The 20134-nt window shown below is 39.9% G+C and overlaps 1 protein-coding gene across 2 annotated transcripts; it reads right to left on the reverse strand.

The window, feature by feature from the left end:
- Positions 1-871: 871 nt before the first annotated feature.
- myh7bb (myosin, heavy chain 7B, cardiac muscle, beta b) lies at positions 872-19046 on the reverse strand. 2 transcript variants are annotated; one of them, XM_065286054.2, is made up of 43 exons: positions 18914-19046; positions 18588-18724; positions 18138-18241; positions 17826-17969; positions 17551-17707; positions 17172-17199; positions 16891-16987; positions 16356-16448; positions 16211-16274; positions 16032-16130; positions 15089-15192; positions 14874-15012; positions 14670-14788; positions 14429-14578; positions 14164-14334; positions 13908-14087; positions 13481-13613; positions 13324-13394; positions 12920-13007; positions 12698-12815; positions 12317-12440; positions 12079-12215; positions 10937-11192; positions 10597-10839; positions 10323-10499; positions 9395-9540; positions 9211-9301; positions 8732-9121; positions 8415-8541; positions 8132-8250; positions 7497-7693; positions 6064-6247; positions 5807-5972; positions 5555-5679; positions 5208-5323; positions 4928-5120; positions 4602-4805; positions 4394-4519; positions 2191-2361; positions 1989-2093; positions 1708-1803; positions 1411-1548; positions 872-1323 (listed from the first exon to the last, which is right to left on the reverse strand). In XM_065286054.2, the coding sequence occupies exons 2-43, from the start codon at positions 18685-18687 to the stop codon at positions 1312-1314; spliced, it is 5802 nt and encodes a 1933-aa protein (XP_065142126.1). In that variant the 5' UTR covers positions 18688-18724; positions 18914-19046; the 3' UTR covers positions 872-1311. The 2 variants fall into 2 exon arrangements, with proteins under 2 accessions (XP_065142126.1, XP_065142127.1); XM_065286055.1 differs by lacking the exons at positions 16891-16987; positions 17551-17707; positions 17826-17969; ... (1 more) ...; positions 18588-18724; positions 18914-19046 and having other exon boundaries at positions 17172-17189.
- Positions 19047-20134: the final 1088 nt, after the last annotated feature.

Here is a 20134-nt window from a genome sequence, read left to right on the forward strand (position 1 = left end):
AATCCAAGAGGGTGCACCAAAGTTGTATTTTGGGACGGACCCGAGCGTCACGCCGGAAATAGGAAGAGAAGTTGCCCATTAGTGTGAACTCCTCCCTTCAGTTGTCCGATTTCTCTTTGGCGACGACTTCTGGGTTGGTAGAGTGCGCGAAGCCTGCTGCAGTGCGGGCTTCGCAAAAGACTGCATCAATGGTTCAAAGGGGATGCTGATGAGCACACTTCGGAGCTTATAAATGACAGATGGGACACCCTACGGACTCATAGACTAAGCGAGCACGCTTATTTGGGACAGGGCCATCGTTGCACGAACTTGTGTTTACGGTCAGTCTCATTCGCATGTGTGTGAATGGAAGTCAGTGGAACAAAAGTCTAGTGTGACTGGCCCTTGACATACTAACAAGGTGATAAGTTGAATCAGGTGTTTTTACTTTTTTCACTATATATAGACGGTTTCATCGGACGCACGTGCAGTAACACGATATGAGTCTGGTCCGAACTTTACTTCTGGTTTCAGTTTTTTTAATGGTCTGACTAGTTGCTAAACTGAACTCTTGAACAAATATTTCGTCGAAAATAACAAATGTTTTGGTTTCCTAGGTAATCTAAGTGTTGTTTGTTTTGCTTGTTATATAAATAAACTACGTTTAAAGTACTTTGTTGTTATTTATTCTTAGCAGAATTTACTGGAAGTTACGTGTTGACCACGAAAGCCGCTTGTTAATGTTGTTACCGCTGAAACCGTCTATAAGGAGACATCTAAAACATTTTGGGAGGTGGGTCGTGAGGACTGCAGTTGGGAAACTGTTCTAAGGGGTTTATAATGAATATTGTCATACTTCACTGAAAATCATCACAAATAAATAAAAGCCACACAGTATTGGCATTTTTATTGCAAATACATTTCTGTGCCACGTGACATGATCATGCAAACATGTGTATCACCCACAGTGTTTAGAGACTAACACAACATCTTAAAAAAGCTCAGTCCAAAGACAAAACAATTGTTACAGAAGGGTGCAGACAGGAACTATTGCTGTAATAACACGGAAGTGATTTCCAAAACACTGCAAATCATAAACTCCATAGCCTAAGACCCTTTAAAAGAATCACAGACAGCCCTTGGCAAAAAGCTGCACAGTGAATGCTTTAAATTGAGCTTTTCTAAACTATAGTTTGACCTACCGAAATTCTCATTTATATTTTTATTGATCACAACAACAGAATTTTATTTTTATCCTTATTAAGTATCAGTCAAACTCGTGCCGTGCAGCATTTTCTAAAGACCAAAAGGTAAAGAATGACGTTACAATCTTCACTCCATGATCTGTGAACATAAAGCGTAAATGTATGACATGTTATGCATTCGTTTATGTTTTATCAGAACTTTATGGTGAGGTGTTGCATCTTTTACCTTAACAATTTGTGTCTCTCGGGTACGAACCCGCAGCTTGTTGACCTGAGATTCGGCCATATCCGCCCTCTCTTCAGCTTCATCCAGCTCATGCTGGATTTTCTTGAAATGGGACAAATTGCAGTTGGCTTGCTCCTCCTGTCACACAGATGGAAATCATACACAGTATAGTCTGTGCTGTAGCAAAGGTCACATCAACTAATACATATAAGCCATTTCATCTTTATGTGCTAAAAGGATAAATAATTGAGTTTGAATGCTAAAAGAGCTGGAGATGAGACTTGATAAAATACATACTGCATCCTCAGCCTGCCTCTTGTAGCTCTTCACTTTAGCTTGTAGTTTATCGATCAGATCTTGCATTCTCAGAAGAGTTTTCCTGTCCTCCTCTGTCTACAAAGAAAAACACAAAATCTTTCAGACATTCACTCTTAAAAAAAAAAAATTTTTTTATGCCTATTTACATTTTAAGAACGTTTTATGAAACCGAAAGGTTCTTTGGATGTTAAAGCCCAAAAATGGTTCTTCAAAGGCTTTTACTTTGAAGAGTATTGGTGACGACATGCCATGTGTAATACCTGGTACGTGAGCTCTTTGATTCTTCTCTCATATTTGCGCATTCCCTTCTGAAACTCTCCACTTTTCTTCTGTTCAGATTCCAGCTCTCCTTCTAGCTCTCTTACCTGAGAAATGTATTGTTTTCACAGATAAAAATTAATCCACACAATTTGTACCAAAGGTCGTATAAGAAGCTGGAATTTATTTGTCGGGTAAACCCACCCGAATTTCCATTTTCTGAATCTGTTTCTTTCCTCCCTTGAGAGCGATCTGTTCAGCTTCATCCAGGCGCATCTGAAGATCTTTGATGTTCTGCTCCATGTTTCTCTTCATCCTCTCTAGGTGACCGCTAGTGTCCTGTTCTTTCTTCAGTTCTTCTGCCATCGTTGCTGCCTAATGACAGAGAGTAAAAAGGAAGTTGTAATGAATCAGTAGTAAAACAGTAGTTTTTGTTTTAAGAAAATGGTTCCTTTAATTATTCCTTTAAGAATCTTTGATTGAATGGTTCCTTGGGGGACCAAAAATGGTTATTCTATGGCTTCGCTATGAGGAATCCTTTTATGCACCTTTTTATTTTAAAGTGTAGCCCTAAGAATCAAAAAGGGTAGCTCTAACCCAGGGGTGTCCAATCCTGCTCCTGTAGGGCCGGTGTGTCTGCAGAGTTCATAACTCTAACCAAACACACCTGATCCAGCTAATCAAGGTCTTACTCGACAGACTAGAAAATTTGAGGCAGGTGTGTTATGGAAAGTTTTAGCTAAACTCTACAGGACACTGGCCCTCCAGGACCGACTTTGGACACCCCTGCCCTAACCCATCGCTGTGAGGCACCCTTATTTTTAGAAAAGCAAAGCCCTGAGAACCAAAAATGGTTAATCTATGGGATCACTGTGAGGAACCCTTTTATGCACCCCTATTTTTAAGAGTGTAGCCCTCAGAACCAAAAATGGTCTTCCATAGGATCGCTGTGAGGAACACTTTTATGCACCCTTATTTTTAAGAGTGTAGCCCTAAGAACCAAAAATGGTTCTTTTATAGCAGGGTTCCTCAAATCTTATCCTGGAAGTCTGGAGCACTGCAGAGTTTAGCTCCAACCCCAATCAAACTTACCCACCTGTGATTTTCTAGTGATCGTGACCTTGATTAGTTTGCGCAGGTGTGTTTGATCAAGGTTAGAACTAAACTCTGCAGGGCTCCGGACCTTAAGGCTATATCCACACGAAGCCGGTGCATTCCCTATCCGATCATTTTTTTTCCTTGCTCTAAAAAAATAATCCGTAAACACGAAACCACTGAAACCGACTGAAAGCGGTGTAGTATATATGCCGGACCAGTATGGGGCGCTGTAATTCTGCCACAGATATACACTATACACGGAGAAGAAGACTTTGAGCATGCGCATAGCCAACGTATGGTGTTGTCCATTATCGCTTGTTGGTCACCACAATTGCATAGAAGCAATAGATTTTGCTGTAATAAAGCTTGTAGGCTTTAGTAGCTTCTGTAGCACGAACACAATCACGTAATCCGCCGTTATTGTTGTTGCTGTTACGTGTGACGCTTCCGACACGTGATCTGATGACGTTTTCGCTTCGGAAAATATACGGATTGGCTGTACAGACGAAACCGCAAGGGTGTCGCTTTCAGATTTATCCACTTTAGGACCCGGTTTCAAAAAATAGCGGATTCAGTCTCCCAAAACGCCGGATCCGTGTGGATGAAACGCCAATACGATAACAAATTTATATGTATACAGTGATACGCGTCTCCGTGTGGACAGCCCCTAAGAGTAAGATTTAAAGAAGGGGGTTCTATAGGAACCCTTTTATTCACCTTTTTTTAAGGAGTGAAGCCCTGGTTCTTCTGTAGGATCGCTGTGAGAACCCTTTTATGCACCCTTAAGGGTGTTTCACACGGTACACGGCAACCCAAGTGTTTAGTTTTTTTTTCAATAGGAGACGTGCGAAAAGCTGCAAACGCCTTGCTCGTGCACCCAAACTCCTGTCCCTTCTCCGGACATGGCACTTCATGGCAGGCGCCATTGAAAATAAACAAAATTGCACTAAATGCTGTACAAAACCCTTCCAATACATGAGAAAAGCTGAAACAGCATGGGGATTTTGCAGCTTGCCACGTACTGTGTGCAACGGCCTTTATTTTTCAAGAGTGTAGCTCTAAAAACCAAAAATGTTTTTTTATGGGATTGCTGTGAGGAACCCTTTAATGCACCCTTATTTTTTTTAAGTGTAGCCCTAAGAACCAAAAATTGCAGCCCTAAGAACCATAAATTGCATCCCTAACCCATCGATGTGACGAACCCTTACTTTTAGGACTATAGCCCTAAGAATCAAAAATGTATTTTCTATGGCATCGCTTTAAGGAACCATTTTATCTTATTTTTAGAAGTGTAACCCTAAGAACTCACATCAGTAATGGCTTTCTTTGCCTTTTCCTCAGCATTGCGGCACTCATGAAAAGCATCATCCACTTCACCAGACAGCACAGACAGATCACTCTCCAACTTCTTCTTGTGGTTCAACACTGCTGTGTTCTGTATGAATTAATGGATTGTAGGTTAAGTTAATAAAATCAGATTTTTTTTTGATTCAAACACACCCAGACTTGACTCTCACCTGAGTATGCAGCAGACTGACTCTCTCACTTGATTCCAGAAGCTCATGCTCCGCGACTTTACGTATGCGGTCTGTCTGCTCTACCACTCGACGTAATTCCTCCACCTCTGATGTGAGCAGGACATTCCTGCGATCTGTGACCACCACCTGCTCCTTTAGTTCTTCACACTGATGTGTAGTCTCATCCAGTTCCACTTGCAGGTCCTGAGATTAAAGACCAAATATAGTTGACAAAATGATCAAGTTTGGGGGATCTATCCCTTAACATTTAAACAGGTATCTCAGGTGTATGCTGCAATGCCACACAACTGTGCTTTCTCTCTCACCTTCATTTGAAGCTGTAGGTTGCGTACTAATTTCTGGGACTCTGCAGCCTGTCTGTTGGCATGATTCAGTTGGATCTCCATCTCATTCAGATCTCCCTCCATCTTTTTCTTTACCCTGACGGCCTCATTACGGGCCCTGGTCTCAGCCTCCAGTGTGGTCTTCATGCTGTCCAAAGCTCGTTGGTGGTTTCGACTGAATTGATAAAATACAGTTTGGAGTAAATTTCTGAAAGTCTCTTAATAGTGAAGTTTTTTGATGTTAGAAAAAAAGATCTCTTACCGGATATTGTCAATCTCTTCATCTCTTTCTGCAAGCTTCCTCTCGACCTCAGTTCTGACCTGACTGAGCTCAAGCTGGACACGTAGGGTCTTGCTCTCCTCGTGCTCCAGAGTGCCCTGCATTGGCATATTAGTTGTCACGTTAGATGTCATGAATGAACACTAAACTGACACACACGTTATATTTACAAATTTATAAGAAGCAGTGAATTTGAGCTATACATTCCTAAGGAATCTAACCTATGATGATCTTGGCATTGCTAGCACCACACTACCAGCTAAAGAGCACATTATCTTCTCACACCAAGACATTACTATAAGATGAAAGAATAGGTGCCAATATGTCACCTCAGCCTCCTCTAGTGCTGCTTGAATGTCACTCTTTTGACTGTCCAGTGTCTTCTTCACCTTCTCAAGCTCATGGATGGTCTTGTTCCCTTGACCAATCTGATCGGCCAGGTCAGTTATTTCCTCTGCAAACAAACATATTGGTTTGTCTTACATTTAAACATATTCTGGTGATCCAAAATACAATCTTAGGGCAAACCATCCGGCAGGTGCACAGCATGTGCATATTGGGTGTGTGTAGAGTCCTTGTACCTTGCAGATTCTTATTCTCTCTTTTTATCGTCTCCAGTTGATCAATGGCTTCTTCATATGAGTTTTTCAGCTTAAAGAGTTCTGTGCCGAGGCTGCGGGACTCTTTTTGAGAGCTCTCCAGCTCTGCCTGTGTCTCCTCAAACTTTTGCTTCCATTCAGAAAGAACCTGGATATAATTAAAACACAATCCGTTTTAGGAATAAACATTTTAAAAACACATATCAGGTTTTATGAAATCAAATTATATTTGCCCTGACCTTATCAAAATTGCGTTGTTTTTTGTCCATTGCAGTAGCCACGGCATTAGATCTCTCCAGGTCAACCATCAAGTCTTCAATCTCAGTCTGCAGACGATGTTTAGTCTTCTCCAAGGAGGCACACTTGGCATTGGAGGCTTCTATGGTCTCCTCAGAAGCCTGGAGTCGAGCAACCAGCTTCTTTCTGAATGCAAATAATGCAGCTCTTAAATCTGCAGTTCTTTTTGTTTAGTGAGCAAAATAGTTTCTTTGCATTACATCACACATAATTAACCTTAAAGCGTTTGGATCAACATGAGGGTGAGTAAATGATAACAGAATTATTATTTTTGGGTGAACTATCCACTTTAAAGGGATACTCCAGCCAAATATCAAAATAACCCCACACACCCTCAAGCAATCCGAGACATGTCCATCATCTTTCAGACGAACACATTTGGAGTTATTTTATGTCCTTGCTTTTCCAAGCTTAGTTATAACAGTAGAAAACAGGAAGCAGGGACTTTAAAGCCCAAAAAGTGCATCCATCCTTCACAGAAGTAATCCACACGGCTCCAAGGGGTTAATAAAGGTCTTTTGTGGATAATTGATGTGATATTCTTAGAAAGATATCCATATTTTAAACTATAATAACTAGCTTCCGGTAACAGCGGCATCTTGGACTCACAAGATTCACTGCGCAACATACCCATTCTAACGCTCACTACGCTAAAACTCTCTCGTGAATCCAAGATGGCATCCAAGAAGCTAGTTATTACAGTTTATACATTTTGAAAAAGCATCAATTACCTGCAGAAACCTTTATTAAAGGGGACAGAGAATGAAAAAACATTTTTACCTTGTCTTTGTTGAATAATGGTAGTCTACCCGCATTCACAAAGATCCAAAAAATGCCAGACATGCTAAACATCTCAGTCTCATAGAAATTCCTCTGTTAGAAATGTCAGCCAGAAAACGACCCAATCTGAAAAACTGATGCTTATGACATCACAGGCATCTCACTGCCCCTCCACTTTAAAATAATTGGCTACATTTTTTTGCAAAGTCAGCCAATCAGTAATGAGATTGCAAGTTAAGCCAGTAGGGGGAGCCAAACAGGTGCAAAACCACTTGTTTAAAATCCCCCACCCTAATAGAGCTATCTGAGAGAGTTTTTAGGAAGCTTCTAAGGCATTACAGACCCAAACAAAAAATTTTTTGTCTACATGGCACATCACAGAACAAGGATAAATACCCTGTTCAATCATTCTATGTCACCTTTAACCCATTGGAGCCGTGTGGATTACTTCTGTGAAGGATGGATGCACTTTTTTGGTCTTCAAAGTCAGAAGTTGTTCCCTGATCCTTAAACTTGGAAAGCTTGGAAAAGCAAGGACATTTACTTAAATAATAAATCATTTTAATAAATATAGCACAATAGATCAGGATCTTACTTGGCATCCTCAAGCTCCTCAGTTCTTTGAATGGCATCAGTCTCATACTTTGTCCTCAACTGAGCGATCTCAACATTAGCTTTAGATAAAGCGCGTTGTAACTCTGATCTGGCCTCCTGCTCCTCATCGAACTGCTCTCTCAAGAGGTCACAGTCATGTCTGGAGGACTGTACAGCATGAGCTAATCCATTCTTTGCCTGGCACAAACACAAAGTCAGACCAATGAACAGCAATGCAATATTATAGAGATAGTTCACCCGAAAATGAAAATTCTGTCATCATTTACTCATCCTCATGTTGTTCTAAACCAGTATGAATTTCTTTATTCTGTTGAACACAAAGAAAGATATTTGGATAAATGATGGTAAGCACACACTTGACGGTATCCACTGACTTCCATAGTATTTGTTGGGTACCGTCAACTGTGTGCCTATGATCGTGTTTTCAACAGAATAAAGAACAACATAAGGGTGAGTTAATTATTTTTGGGTGAACTATCCATTTAAATAAAGTGCACTCAAGGTGAGTCACACTGTTAGAATATGTTTTAGCAAAATTATTTCACTGATATGTCTAAGTAAAGCACATTACTATATATACAACAATACATCCAGTGTATCCCAAACCAGGCTTACTTTGCATTCCTCTTCCAGCTGTTTCTTTAGCTCTTCCAGCGTCTGGTTGAGTGAAGTCTTTGATCGCTGCAGCTGCATGACCAGAACATCTCTTTCTTCCAGTCTGCGACTGGCCTCGGCTGTTACCAGAAAGATTGCATTTATATTTATGCATTTGGAAGATCCTGTTATTCAAAGCGACTTGGTACACTATACATTTGATCAGTATGCATGTTCACATGACCTTACTAATGCAAAGTTTTCTGAAAACTGAGCTAAGGAAGAGATGGTATAGGACACTGACCATTCTCTGACAGGGTTCGTGCTTTTAGAGAGGTGACCTCCATTAGCTGCCTCTGGAGTTCCTCTACTTTGCTTTTAGACTCACTTAATTGGTCCTCATACATCCTGCACGTTTTTTCAGTGGTAGCCTGCAAAAAAACAGTACTTTTGTTAGGAGAAAAGTAACCCTGACTGTGACATTGATTTCCGTCTTTGACTTTTGACTTTACCGAGTCAATATTAAAGATATCAAGAATATATTTGGCAAGATGGTCTACCAACATGCCCACTAGTTAAAAGCATTTTCTTCACATGACTAAGCATTCTGAGATGTCTTACTTTGGATCGGGAGAGATGTTCAAGGTTAGATGCCAGATCATCAGACTCCATCCTAGCCTCTGCCTTCTCCTTCTCCAGCTTCTGTTTGATCCTCTGTAGGTTATCCACCTGTTCTCCCATCTCAGCCATAGTGTCCGAATGCTTTCTCCTCAGCATGGCCATGGTGGCTTCATGATGCAGCGAGGCCTCCTCCAAGTCTCGCCGCAGCTTCAGAAATTCAGCCTCACGCTTCTTATTCATCTCAATCTGGGCAGTGGTGGCACCTCCTGCTTCCTCCAGACGTTCACTGATTTCCTCCAGTTCCCGCGACACATCGGTTCGCAGCTTTTCTACCTTTTGTCGAGCTGCTCTTTCAGCCTCTAATTCCTCCTCCAGCTCTTCTATACGGGTCTGGAAAGAGTTGATCATAAGCGTAACCTTTCACGGTTTATGCTGTTAAATATCTAATTGTGTTGACACTTAGCCAAATAAATATTCACCTGTAATTCTTTAATTTTCTTTTGTAGTTGCATAACCATAGCTTGCTCTTCCTCAATCTTTGCACCTATTAGACTCATTTCATGGTCTTTCCTATAAAAAACAACAAAGTACAAACTTTATCAGAACCAGAAAACGTATGTATAGCACAGTACTTCAAGATGCTACGACTTCTCAAAATCATACTTTTTCAGTCTGTCCTCTAGCTGCTGTTTGTTGTTCTCCAAATCCATGGTCGACTCAATGGAAAGCTTCAGATCTCCCTCCATCTTCCTCTTCGCCCGCTCCAGATCAATACGTACTTTCTTCTCCAGTTCCAGAGAGCCCTCTAACTGTTCCAAAAAGAAAAAAGTAAAGTCTGAGTAATGTATGCTAGATTAGCCAAAGATTGGCTATTAGGTGAGCATATGTGTTGTAATTTTTTTCATTATATTTTTGCCATTTTAATCTTTATTTTTTATAGAAGAGTAAAGCAGTGAGATGGGGGAAAGAGAGGGGGACACTACTGGGAAGCCAGGACTTAAGCCTGGGATACATTGCACGATTTTTGCCATCCTATAAGATCGTAACGTTATCACACTATGCCACATGGAGCGTTTAAACTTGGGTACGGCAAGCATTTAGACTGTACGATGATGACACGTATTGAATTGTAGGCTGTGACAGCTGCAACTCACGTTAGCGAAACGTCATCAGCATGGGCTACTGCTAAACGAATACCTGTATGCAGACCGTAGCAGCAAACACACTATGAGTTGATCATGCTGAATTTCTGAAACGGTCAGAAAACTATTATAGGCTATCTTTGGTCGCAAGACCAGGAAAACGCCATCTTTGAACCTCTCTCACTGTACGACATAGGATCACCAATGAAAAGCCACAATCACAGAAATCGCAATGATTGTTCCACAATTGTAATCTTTCGTCTGGGAGAACCAAAAATTGTGCAGTGAATTCAGGGCTTTAAACTTGGGTCGCCCATAAAGCAGCAATGCAATATGTCAGGTCACTGTCTACTAGGTTATGGGTCATTAAGTTTCACTTTTACTTACACATTCACTTTAGACTCTTATGCTTATCCCATAGGGTTTAACTGAGCTCACTTCATACTCACATCATCCACCTGCTGCTCCAGCTTGATTTTTGCTTTGGACAGCATGTTCACTTTGTTCTCCCCGGCCTGCAGGTCTTCCAGAGCCTGCATATGGGCTTCCTGGAGGGCTTTCTTCTCTTTAGTCAGCTTGGAGATGGTTTCATCCAATGTAGCCATCTCCTCCACCAAGTTTTTAACCTGATGGTGAGACCATGTCAAACAGCAGAAAAGGAGAAGAACAGCTGATCAATAGAAGAGCTAAAGCAGTCCCATCTGTATGGGTAAGCTGCATTACCTTGCACTCAGTGACATGTTTTTCCTTCTCCGCCTTGGCCAGAGTGACTTCCAGGTTATCTAGATCTTTCTTCAGATCAACACACTCATCTTCCAGTTTGCGTTTCTTGGCTAGGAGGGTAGAATTGAGCTCCTCTTCCTCCTCAAGGCGCTCCAGCAGCTCCTTAATTCTTCCTTCCATTTGAATCTTGGTCTTAATCAACAGGTTACAGCGCTCCTCAGCATCTGCCAGGTTATCTTGTTCCTGAAGTCAAAATGCCAATGTTTAATGGATAATGGCACTATTTAAATAAATCATATGTTATATAAGGGTGTGGTTGTGATTAGGATTCAACACTCACAGCTTGAAGCTGCAGGGAGAGGTCATTTTTCTCCTGCACTAAAGAGACCTGTCTCTCCTCGAATTCCTTCCTTTTGACCTCTGACCTTTCCAGAGCTTCCTTTATCTTCTGGAACTCCACCTTCAGCGCAGCCAGTTCCTTCTCCGTGGCTGCGCTCCTCAGCAAGGGTTTGATCTTGAAGAAAAGACACATCCACGGCCAGCTCCTAACCTCGTAAAAGGCACGAATGTTCCATTGAATCACTGTTGCAGCTTCCCTGTGTGAAGATATATTTTGGATATTAATCGAGTTTGATCAAGTTAATAAAGCATTGCAGATAAATAAAACATCATTGTAAATGCAAATATTGATCAGTATATGGATAAGGAAGGTGACTTCTTTCAAATTCTTTATGTTCAGTTATGAAAAAAGCAGCATCCATTTTGTTGCTCGCACCTCATACACCCCGTCCTTGTTGTTCTAAATTAGCTCAGTATGTTTAGCACCAAATAGGGCCTGGCTGCCACACGCCATTGTGTTGTGCGGTCTATATCAGTAATCCCACTGTGACACTGAACATGCCTAAAGAGTAAATCAATTCTGCATTGCTGGAGCAGCAACGCAATCAGGGACAGTCAAAGGTCGAGCAGAAGTCGTTGATTATCCGAATCCATTCGGAGAAACAAGAGGACTTAATCCCCTGTCACCTGGACTGGCATTTCAGCAATTTCCCTACACCCAGTCATATCCCTTCTAGACAAAAGAGGGTTATTTATATTAAAGAAGAGAAGGAGACACTGGTTAGGAACCGTAAACAACTGGTATGGGATACATGACCCACCTCCACACCTGCTTTTGTGAATGCCACTTGTGGTTGAGGGGCTTTAAGCAGCTTTTAATGTAGCGACCAAACATACACACACAGACACACGCCAGACACACGCCACACCATAGTTTGCATACACACCAGACATTCCTCCCATACATTTGAATGCACACTCTAAACAGTTTATCACCATGCTTAAAAGCGACTCAAGGAAGCCAGATCTTCAACCTTACACTTTTCTCACTCCGTGAGTAATAGTGAAACTATTTGCGTTCTGATTTTCAGACGCCAGGCACCAGCATCGTGTCTTAACGGTTCCGAGTGGCATCTTACGTACTTTTCAATCAGCATCTTCACGCGTTCCCTCCTCATCACTTTACCCCTGCAGAAAGCCTGCAGCAAGGTAAGGATCTCAGATAGTCGTTCATCTCTCATGTCCTCCAGTTGACCAAGAAGTCCTGCCTTGAAGAAGACCTGATGGAGGAAAGATTCATTGTGTTTGTTGGGTGGCCTGCGGTGAGCTTTGGGTCACTAAAAATAGTCGTCATAAAAGGAATAAAAGAGGATTCACGGACCTTGCTGTGGCCAAATTTGTACTGCAAATGATCGATGTCAAGAGAACCAAGAAGCTTTTCCACAGCTTTTCGGCTGTCCACATATGTATCCTCCGGGATTGCCAAAGGATTTAGAATCCGGTAGCTGAAAAATCAAAAGTGTTGGCTTTAAATCTTGAGAGCCTAATCTTTATTTTTATATGATCCAGAGATCATGAGTAGGGATCAGTCTGATCTCACAAGAATTCATACATATTTTATAAGTTGGCTTATTTAAGTTATTAAGTTAATCATGCAAAAACGTAAAAAAACAACAATAACGTTTTATATGATGATACTGATTATAGTCTCTCATATTGGTGCATCCCTAATTACAAGTGTGACCTCTGAGGAAGAACTCACCGCTGCTTAAACTCTGCGTAGAGAATCCGATTGGGGAATCCCTTCCTGCAGATGCGAATACCTTCCAGGACACCGTTGCAGCGAAGCTGGTGCAAAACCAAAAATGGCTCCATTACTCCTATCAGAAACACAAAAAGAAACAAAATAATGTTTGAAGAAGGTTTGGAAGATATCTGTATAATGAAAACAAACCACACCTCTACACCTTGACTTGTGTTCTACCTGGGGTCTTGGTCTCGTTGGGAATAATGCATCGCACAAAATGAGGCTGAGTGCTTTTCAGATTTTTCATCAGCTTGTTTAGATTCTCCTACAGTGAACAGGAAAGAAAAAGATCATGCAATTTGCAGTACTTTGTGTAACAAAAAGATTTCTGCTGTAAATCAGTGCTAATACTACTAGGTCAGATTATAGCGCTCCTGTGGCTCCTACCTGTGTGGTGTTTTGGATCTGTAGCTGGTGAAAGCTAAGCCAGCACAGACTTGAAGTGATGTTCATGAGTCAGATAACCTAAACATCACTGCAAGTCTTAACTGGCTCACTCTCTATTTCCAAAACGTGTGTATTTGATTTCTACATTTACTAGTCTGTTTATTGTGGCAGATTACAGCACATGCGTCACCAACCTTATGTAGCTGTGACACGGTTTGGAAGGACGCGCTTTTCTTTCTCTTCTCTTTGCTCCCTGGCTTCAATTCTGTAACAGTACACGTGTAAAGGCTTTAACACAGACTGAACCAGTTTTTTAACCATGGTTTAACAGCAGTTGTTTTAAACATGCACCTGAATTCAAGCAGATGAAGTTCTCGAAGAGGCTCGCCATTAACTTGTTGGAAGACCTCTGGAAGATTCCCACTACTGTGTCATTTAGAGGATCCCTGTTTTTGTCAAGCCATCCACTGATGTTGTAGGGCACCTGGAATGTATAAGCATAGATGGGAATTACAATGAAATATAGTGACAAAGCCTGATCCAGGCTTTTATCCTTAAGCATATGGGTTTAAACCCTTGAGCTATGGCATTTGTGCCTTTAAGCAGGGCACCCAACCTCAGATTCTTCCAGATTATCTTTATTACTTCAATGGCACCACTGTGTACTATAAATCGCATGACTTATTCCATTATCCCCAGTTGTTCAGACAAATAAAGACTCTACAGTAAAAATAGATGTATGTAATATTTGTGTAAATGCAATGTTATTTCCACTCACCACTCCAGCATAGTGCACCAACTCAAAATGGGCGTCGTATTTGCGTTTTTTGTCCGGTCTTGGTCTGAGGAAGTTGGGAGACTTGCCAATGTGATTGTCATAGAGTTTAGATTTGAAGCTGCTATCTGTAGATTTAGGAAACATGCACTCCTCCTCAAGTATGGACAGTAAGCCCAGTGGCTGCAAAAAAATTAAAATAATTAGTCTGATATACCTTATCTTATACAAACCTATGTAAAATTGTAAAGATATCAACCTTCTCTATTAGGTCAATGCAGGCCTGTAGGTCTAATCCAAAGTCGATGAAGGTCCACTCGATGCCCTCAGTCTTATATTCCTCCTGCTCTAGGATGAACATGTGATGGTTGAAAAACTGTTGTAGTTTTTCATTTGTAAAGTTGATGCAAAGCTGCTCGAAATTGTTGAACTGTTTTTGAAAGAAAGAAAGAAAGAGAGAGTTGATTTGAATGCTCTATCAATTGAGCTACAGGAACGTATGATGGTAAAGAGACAAGACTTGCATCAAATATCTCAAAACCAGCAATGTCCAGCACTCCAATGAAGAACTGACGTGGCAGGGCCGTGTACAAGGTTTTATTGATTCTGCCAACCAGCCATTTAAACATGCGGTCGTATGTGGATTTGGCCAAAGCACCAACTGCATAGGTCACCTGCGATTACAGAAAAGTGAGTTTTATTTCTGCGTATATACAGAATCTCTCCAAAATACAGAAATAAGGATATCTATAGTATTGTGCTGACCTGTTCAACTGTCTGTCCCTTGACTATGTACTCATTGCCCACTTTAACTCTTGGATGAAGCAGACCCTTTATGAGGTCAGCTGAACTGATCCCCATAAGATAGGAGGCTTTGTCTGCACCTAGGGAACAAAACCACAGAGCTGAATCAACACTGACCGAACCTACTCATCATCAGACATCTGTTTATGTGAAAATCCCTCTTACTTTCAGTGCCATCTGCCTCTGCTTGCTCCTCTCTCTGCCTCACTTTGAACTTCATGTTTCCAAAGTGCATGATAGCACCAACTAACTTGTAACAGCCGTACTTCTCCTCTGGAGTAAAGCCGAGGGTATCCATTGCATGCTAGGTAGGATAGGAGAAGATCTGATCTATATGGTCTTCAAGGTTTAATGTGCGGAGGAACATTATGTGCACTTACATCAGTCCCAAGCAGCTCATCTCCATCATCCATGTGGTCCACTGTTGTGACCCCCTGCGAGCAGAAGTGGTAGTCAAAGGGATTTGATGATACCAGCAGCATGTCTGTTTAACAGATTAGAAGATTTTTGGTTTGTGCATGGCGAATATAGATGGTACTGCAATGTACACATTTGTTTCAGAGTCCTGCAAGGGGTCGGGTACCAGCGGATACCCACATAAACGTGTCCAAAACCGGTGGATTGTGACATTCCTAAAATTCATGGGCAGGGATGTGGGCGGGTAATTAACTCCGTGTGCAATATGTGCAATATTTGCATGTCTAAATTACCAATACACATACAACATATGACATTTGACCCATAACGTCACCACCAATGTGACAGTGCGCGACCCTATGTGCGCAACCTTTGTTGATGCTTCTCCTAGCCTAGTTGGAGCGAGCGTTGAAGGAGTTGCATAAAGTTTTGCCATTGATAGCTGGGAACGTCTTCTGAAATTAGAAAGCATTTCGAGACGAGACTTGTGTTGTGTAGGTAGGTTGTATTTTTCTTGTTCTTTTTTTCATTAATCGGTCTATTTGTGTATAGTTTTCAGGTTCCATAGCCTATTTAGGTGCTGATGGTAGGCTACTTGAATGGCGCAAAACAAAGCCACTTTAGCCTGTTTCATTAGCCCATTCATGACGCTTTTGTGTTGTTGAGAAATATGAGATAAAAAATGAAGCACTTTAACTGGAATGATTTTAGCGTGTGTGTTTTATGCGTGTGTGGGTACGGGTCGAGTAACGGGCCAAATATTAACGGTCCTGAGCGGGTGCGGATTTAATTTTGATATTATCACGGGTGATGGGTCGGATCTGGTGCTGAACTTTGCGGGTACGTGCGGGAGCGGGTCTCCAAAAATGGACCCGTGCAGGACTCTGATTTGTTTCCTTAGAATACCTTGAAGTTCTGGTTTCTTATGCGAGAGAATCTGGTAGTAGATGTGGTAACTTCTTTCTCCGGCTTGCTGAAAGATCACTCTGGATTTTTCCAGAAGATCTAAACAATGAAATATAAATGAAGAACGTGGACTTGATAGACTCATAATCATATATTTAACCAACATAGAAGTCACTTACAGATGTCAATATCAACAGATGCGAGTTTCCCGGAAGGACCAAAATGGATTCGTATGAACTTTCCCTGTATTGATGAAAGAAAATAAAGTGAAGCAGAGAGGAATATTAAAAGCACATTATTTGTATCTTATAAATGTTTACTTACAAAGCGGGATGAGTTGTCATTCCTCAAGGTTTTGGCATTGCCAAAAGCTTCCATAGCTGGGTTTGCTTCAATGACCTGATCCTCTAATGTACCCTGTGTGTGAATACAAAGAGATGAGTGTGTGAGTTTACCAGAGATTTACCCCCCAATCTAAAAGTGGACAAAACAAACTAATGGAAATGAAGATGAAATATTATCTTGAATGATCGGAAGGAATAGATGACATCTGGGTTGATTTTCAAAAAATAAAAGAGGAAACGGTTGAAAACGAGACAATAGGAAAGGGGTCAAATAAAATAGGCAACGTAGATTGGTAGAACAAAGGGTTTCTATGAACATACTGGAGCGGGAATGTAAAAAATAAGCTCTCAGGGTCACTTCGGTTAAAAGGAAATCTGTGAATGTAAAAGGAATATATAAAAATGAAAGCATTATTAAAACCCTCAAGACGTAGAGGGGAAAAAGACAAAAACAAGGGTAAAGATGATGAGAAGGTGATGACCAAAAAACACTGATAGGAAGTTTCTGCCCTTACTCCTTTTTTGCCCCCAGCTTCGCCAAGAGCAGCTACAATGGCAAAATACTGAATTACACGTTTCGTGTTGACAGTTTTGCCAGCACCGGATTCTCCGCTAGGCATGAGGAAAATTATTTGAAATATACATGAAACGTTATAGTATAAACTGAAAAAGGACAAACGCAGAACCAAGTTTTTTATATCGCTTCATGATTGAAGATAAGAAGCAAGACAAAAAAATAAGCATTTGCTGACTTAATCGTTGTAGATAAGATGTGGTGTGGTGGAGGGAAACTTACGTGATAAGCATTGACTGGTTTTCACGATCTACAGGGGGGAAAGCACAAAACACTAAATAAGTAAATGCTAAAAAATGCAGACAATGAAATGTATATAAATATCAAGTAGTATAATTGACAACGGCCTGTTAAATTATTTGAAAATAATGCAATAATTCAAAGGACCGGAGTCAATTGTTCTGCCTACACCACAGTTCCCATAAACATTGCTCTGGTGGTTATTTTAAGACATTTGACAGGTTAGGTGTGCATTTATCAAAAAATAATCAATACCCAACATTTCTCAACCAATCAGAATAAAGAATTCAACATGCATTTGGTAAAACAATGCACAGAGGAATATTACATTTGAAAGCAAAACTGAAATATGAGACTGTACTTTTTAGCATGTCATTGTAGGCATTGTCAGCTATGGAATAGATGTGAGGTGGAACATCTGAGCGACGCTTCCCCTTATACGCCGCAACCACTTGAGCAGAGTAGACGGGAAGCCATTTGTACGGATTAACCGTCACACAAAACAGCCCTGAATATGTCTGTGTGATAGAGAAAAATACAGCTGAAAACTAAGACAACCCTGAAATTCAGTTGACAGAAACTTAAAGCATGAATTATTTTGAAACCCATATACAGAATAAAAAACTGGGTTCTCACATAGATCATCCAGAAACTGTAACGACGGCGGAGGTTGAAAAGTACAGAGGCTTCATTGAGATGTGTAAGCATGGCTATGTCTTCTATCATGTCAAACTTAGGTGGGTTCAGCTGCTGAATATCATCCTCTTTCACTGTTAATATCTGTTGCAATGAAAGAATTTCATCAGCATCTTTTATTTTTTCATTGCAGAACAATATGTTGTTACTGAAGCAGACATATTTAATTCAATCACACTTTCAGAACATACAGTATTGTTGTTTGAGTAAATTTATGGTCACAAAAAACAGCCTAATACAAGCCTTACTGACCTGTCCATATTTGGTCTCCACAGTGACTTTGTCTCCATTTGTATCTTTGATCTCCACCTCGGTGTATGCATCTTTCTCATCCGTAATCCAAACACGTTTCTTTCCTGCACATAGAAACGTAAATAAATAAACTATTCAAGTACTTAAATGCAGATTTGCCATTGATTTCTTACACTCCATATAATGCAAACAGTGCATACATTTATTTATATTATTTTTATATCATTATTTTAAAATACTTTTGATTTGCACAAAATCAAATCACACATTTTAATTTGATTAGGTAACGTTATCTCATTATGTACAAGCAATTTAAACATTACTACATGCATTATACAAACTCTCAAAGTACTTAGATAAGTGCATTCAACACTGGACATGATTTTTTTTAATGGTAAAATAATAAAATAATTTTTACACCCAACACAAAATACAGATATGGGACAGTACCATCAAACGCATGGGCCTGTGCAGCCAGTTGTTCCAAGTTGGTTTTACGCAGAAATGTGGCCGCGTCGCCGAACTCCCTCAATTCCATAAAGCGGGACATGATTAAGTCTTCAGGTCCCCAATCTTCACTCAAGCACCTGGAATTTCGTTAAGGCAAAATTCTCCAGTTTGTATTGTTTCTCAGAGGTATTTATTTTGCAGTTTTAAATAAAAATGTCTAATCCAGAACTGTTTGGGAAATTTTTGAATTCTTCAAAATTGTCACATGCAAGATGAATCATCAAAATGCACATCTCTATCCAAATGGCATGCATTTGAGTACTAACCTCAGTAAAGTCTAAACGGGTTGGCCTCTAAACAAGTGCCCCGCACTCCTTTTATTGTCTCTCCCAAGGTCAGAGTTGGGGAGATATGTTAGATATCCCCATGTGTCCCTGTGTATTTAGTTGCTCATTGGTCGTGTGGCCGTGCTGACCGGCCCTTCACGATCACAAAAGGCAACCAGGTTTGACAGAACCCTACTGTAAGCGGGTTATTTTTAAAACAACTTTGTTGTTGATTGTGATTTATGCGCTGCTGTCCAAAGGTTAAATTCATGACCTCTTTCTGCACAGGACTAAATGATGTTATACTGGATTAAAAAATGTAAATCAACAGGTGTCAAATTGTGTACATCACGTATACAGTAAAGTTTGTTTCCACTCTAAAAACAGATGTGGCAATGTGTCCGCGTTAGTAAACAAACTCTCTGTTATTCTTGAAACAAGTTGTGTTGTCACTTTTATTTATTTTAACACAAAATCAACACAAAATGACACATAATATGTTAAAATGACACGTAATGTGTTAAATAGCATAACACAATGTGTAAATAATAATCACATCTTTTCTTAGAGTTAGAGCCACACAAATATCTTAAGTTTAAAGGTGGAAAGATTATTGCTATGGCAGGTTTAGACTATTTACAACATAAAACAAACAATATACATTAAAGATAGTGTATGAAAGATTTAAAAGTGTTTTTAAAGTTGCTATGAATTATTTCTTAGTTGCTATAATTTATTTGTGACTCTGATTTATTATTTTAATGCTATTTTGTATGCTGATTTTTTATGTTGTTTATGAATTTTCTGTAACTTTGATTTATTTATTTATTTAATGTTATTTTGCATGCTGATCTAATATTTTTAAAGTTGATATGAATTGTTTGTAACTTTGATTTATTATTTTGATGTTATTTTGTATTCTGATATAAAAATATTTTGAAGTTGTTATGCATTTTCTGTAACTTTCATTTATTATTTTTTATTCTATTTTGTATGCTGATCTAAAATGATTTTTATGTTGTTTATGAATGTTCTGTAACTTTGATTTATTTTATTTTTTTAGTTATTTTGCATGCTGATCTAATATTTTTAAAGTTGATATGAATTATTTGTAACTTTGATTTATTATTTGGATGTTATTTTGTATTCTGATATAAAAATATTTTGAAGTTGTTATGCATTTTCTGTAACTTTCATTTATTATTTGTATGTTATTTTGTA

The sequence above is a fragment of the Paramisgurnus dabryanus genome, chromosome 21 (assembly GCF_030506205.2).
Source record: "Paramisgurnus dabryanus chromosome 21, PD_genome_1.1, whole genome shotgun sequence".
NCBI classification, from domain to species: domain Eukaryota; kingdom Metazoa; phylum Chordata; class Actinopteri; order Cypriniformes; family Cobitidae; genus Paramisgurnus; species Paramisgurnus dabryanus.

Bases quoted from the DNA above. Each gene is read 5' to 3' on its own strand.
- myh7bb (XM_065286054.2), bottom strand. From the start codon at position 18,687: ATGTCCCGCTTTATGGAATTGAGGGAGTTCGGCGACGCGGCCACATTT. The intron at 12,441-12,697 runs GTGAGTTCTTCC...TTGATTTTTCAG, and splicing joins TACGCAGAGTTTAAGCAGCG to CTACCGGATTCTAAATCCTT. The intron at 10,500-10,596 runs GTAATGCAGCTT...TCTCACCATCAG, and splicing joins AACATGTCACTGAGTGCAAG to GTTAAAAACTTGGTGGAGGA.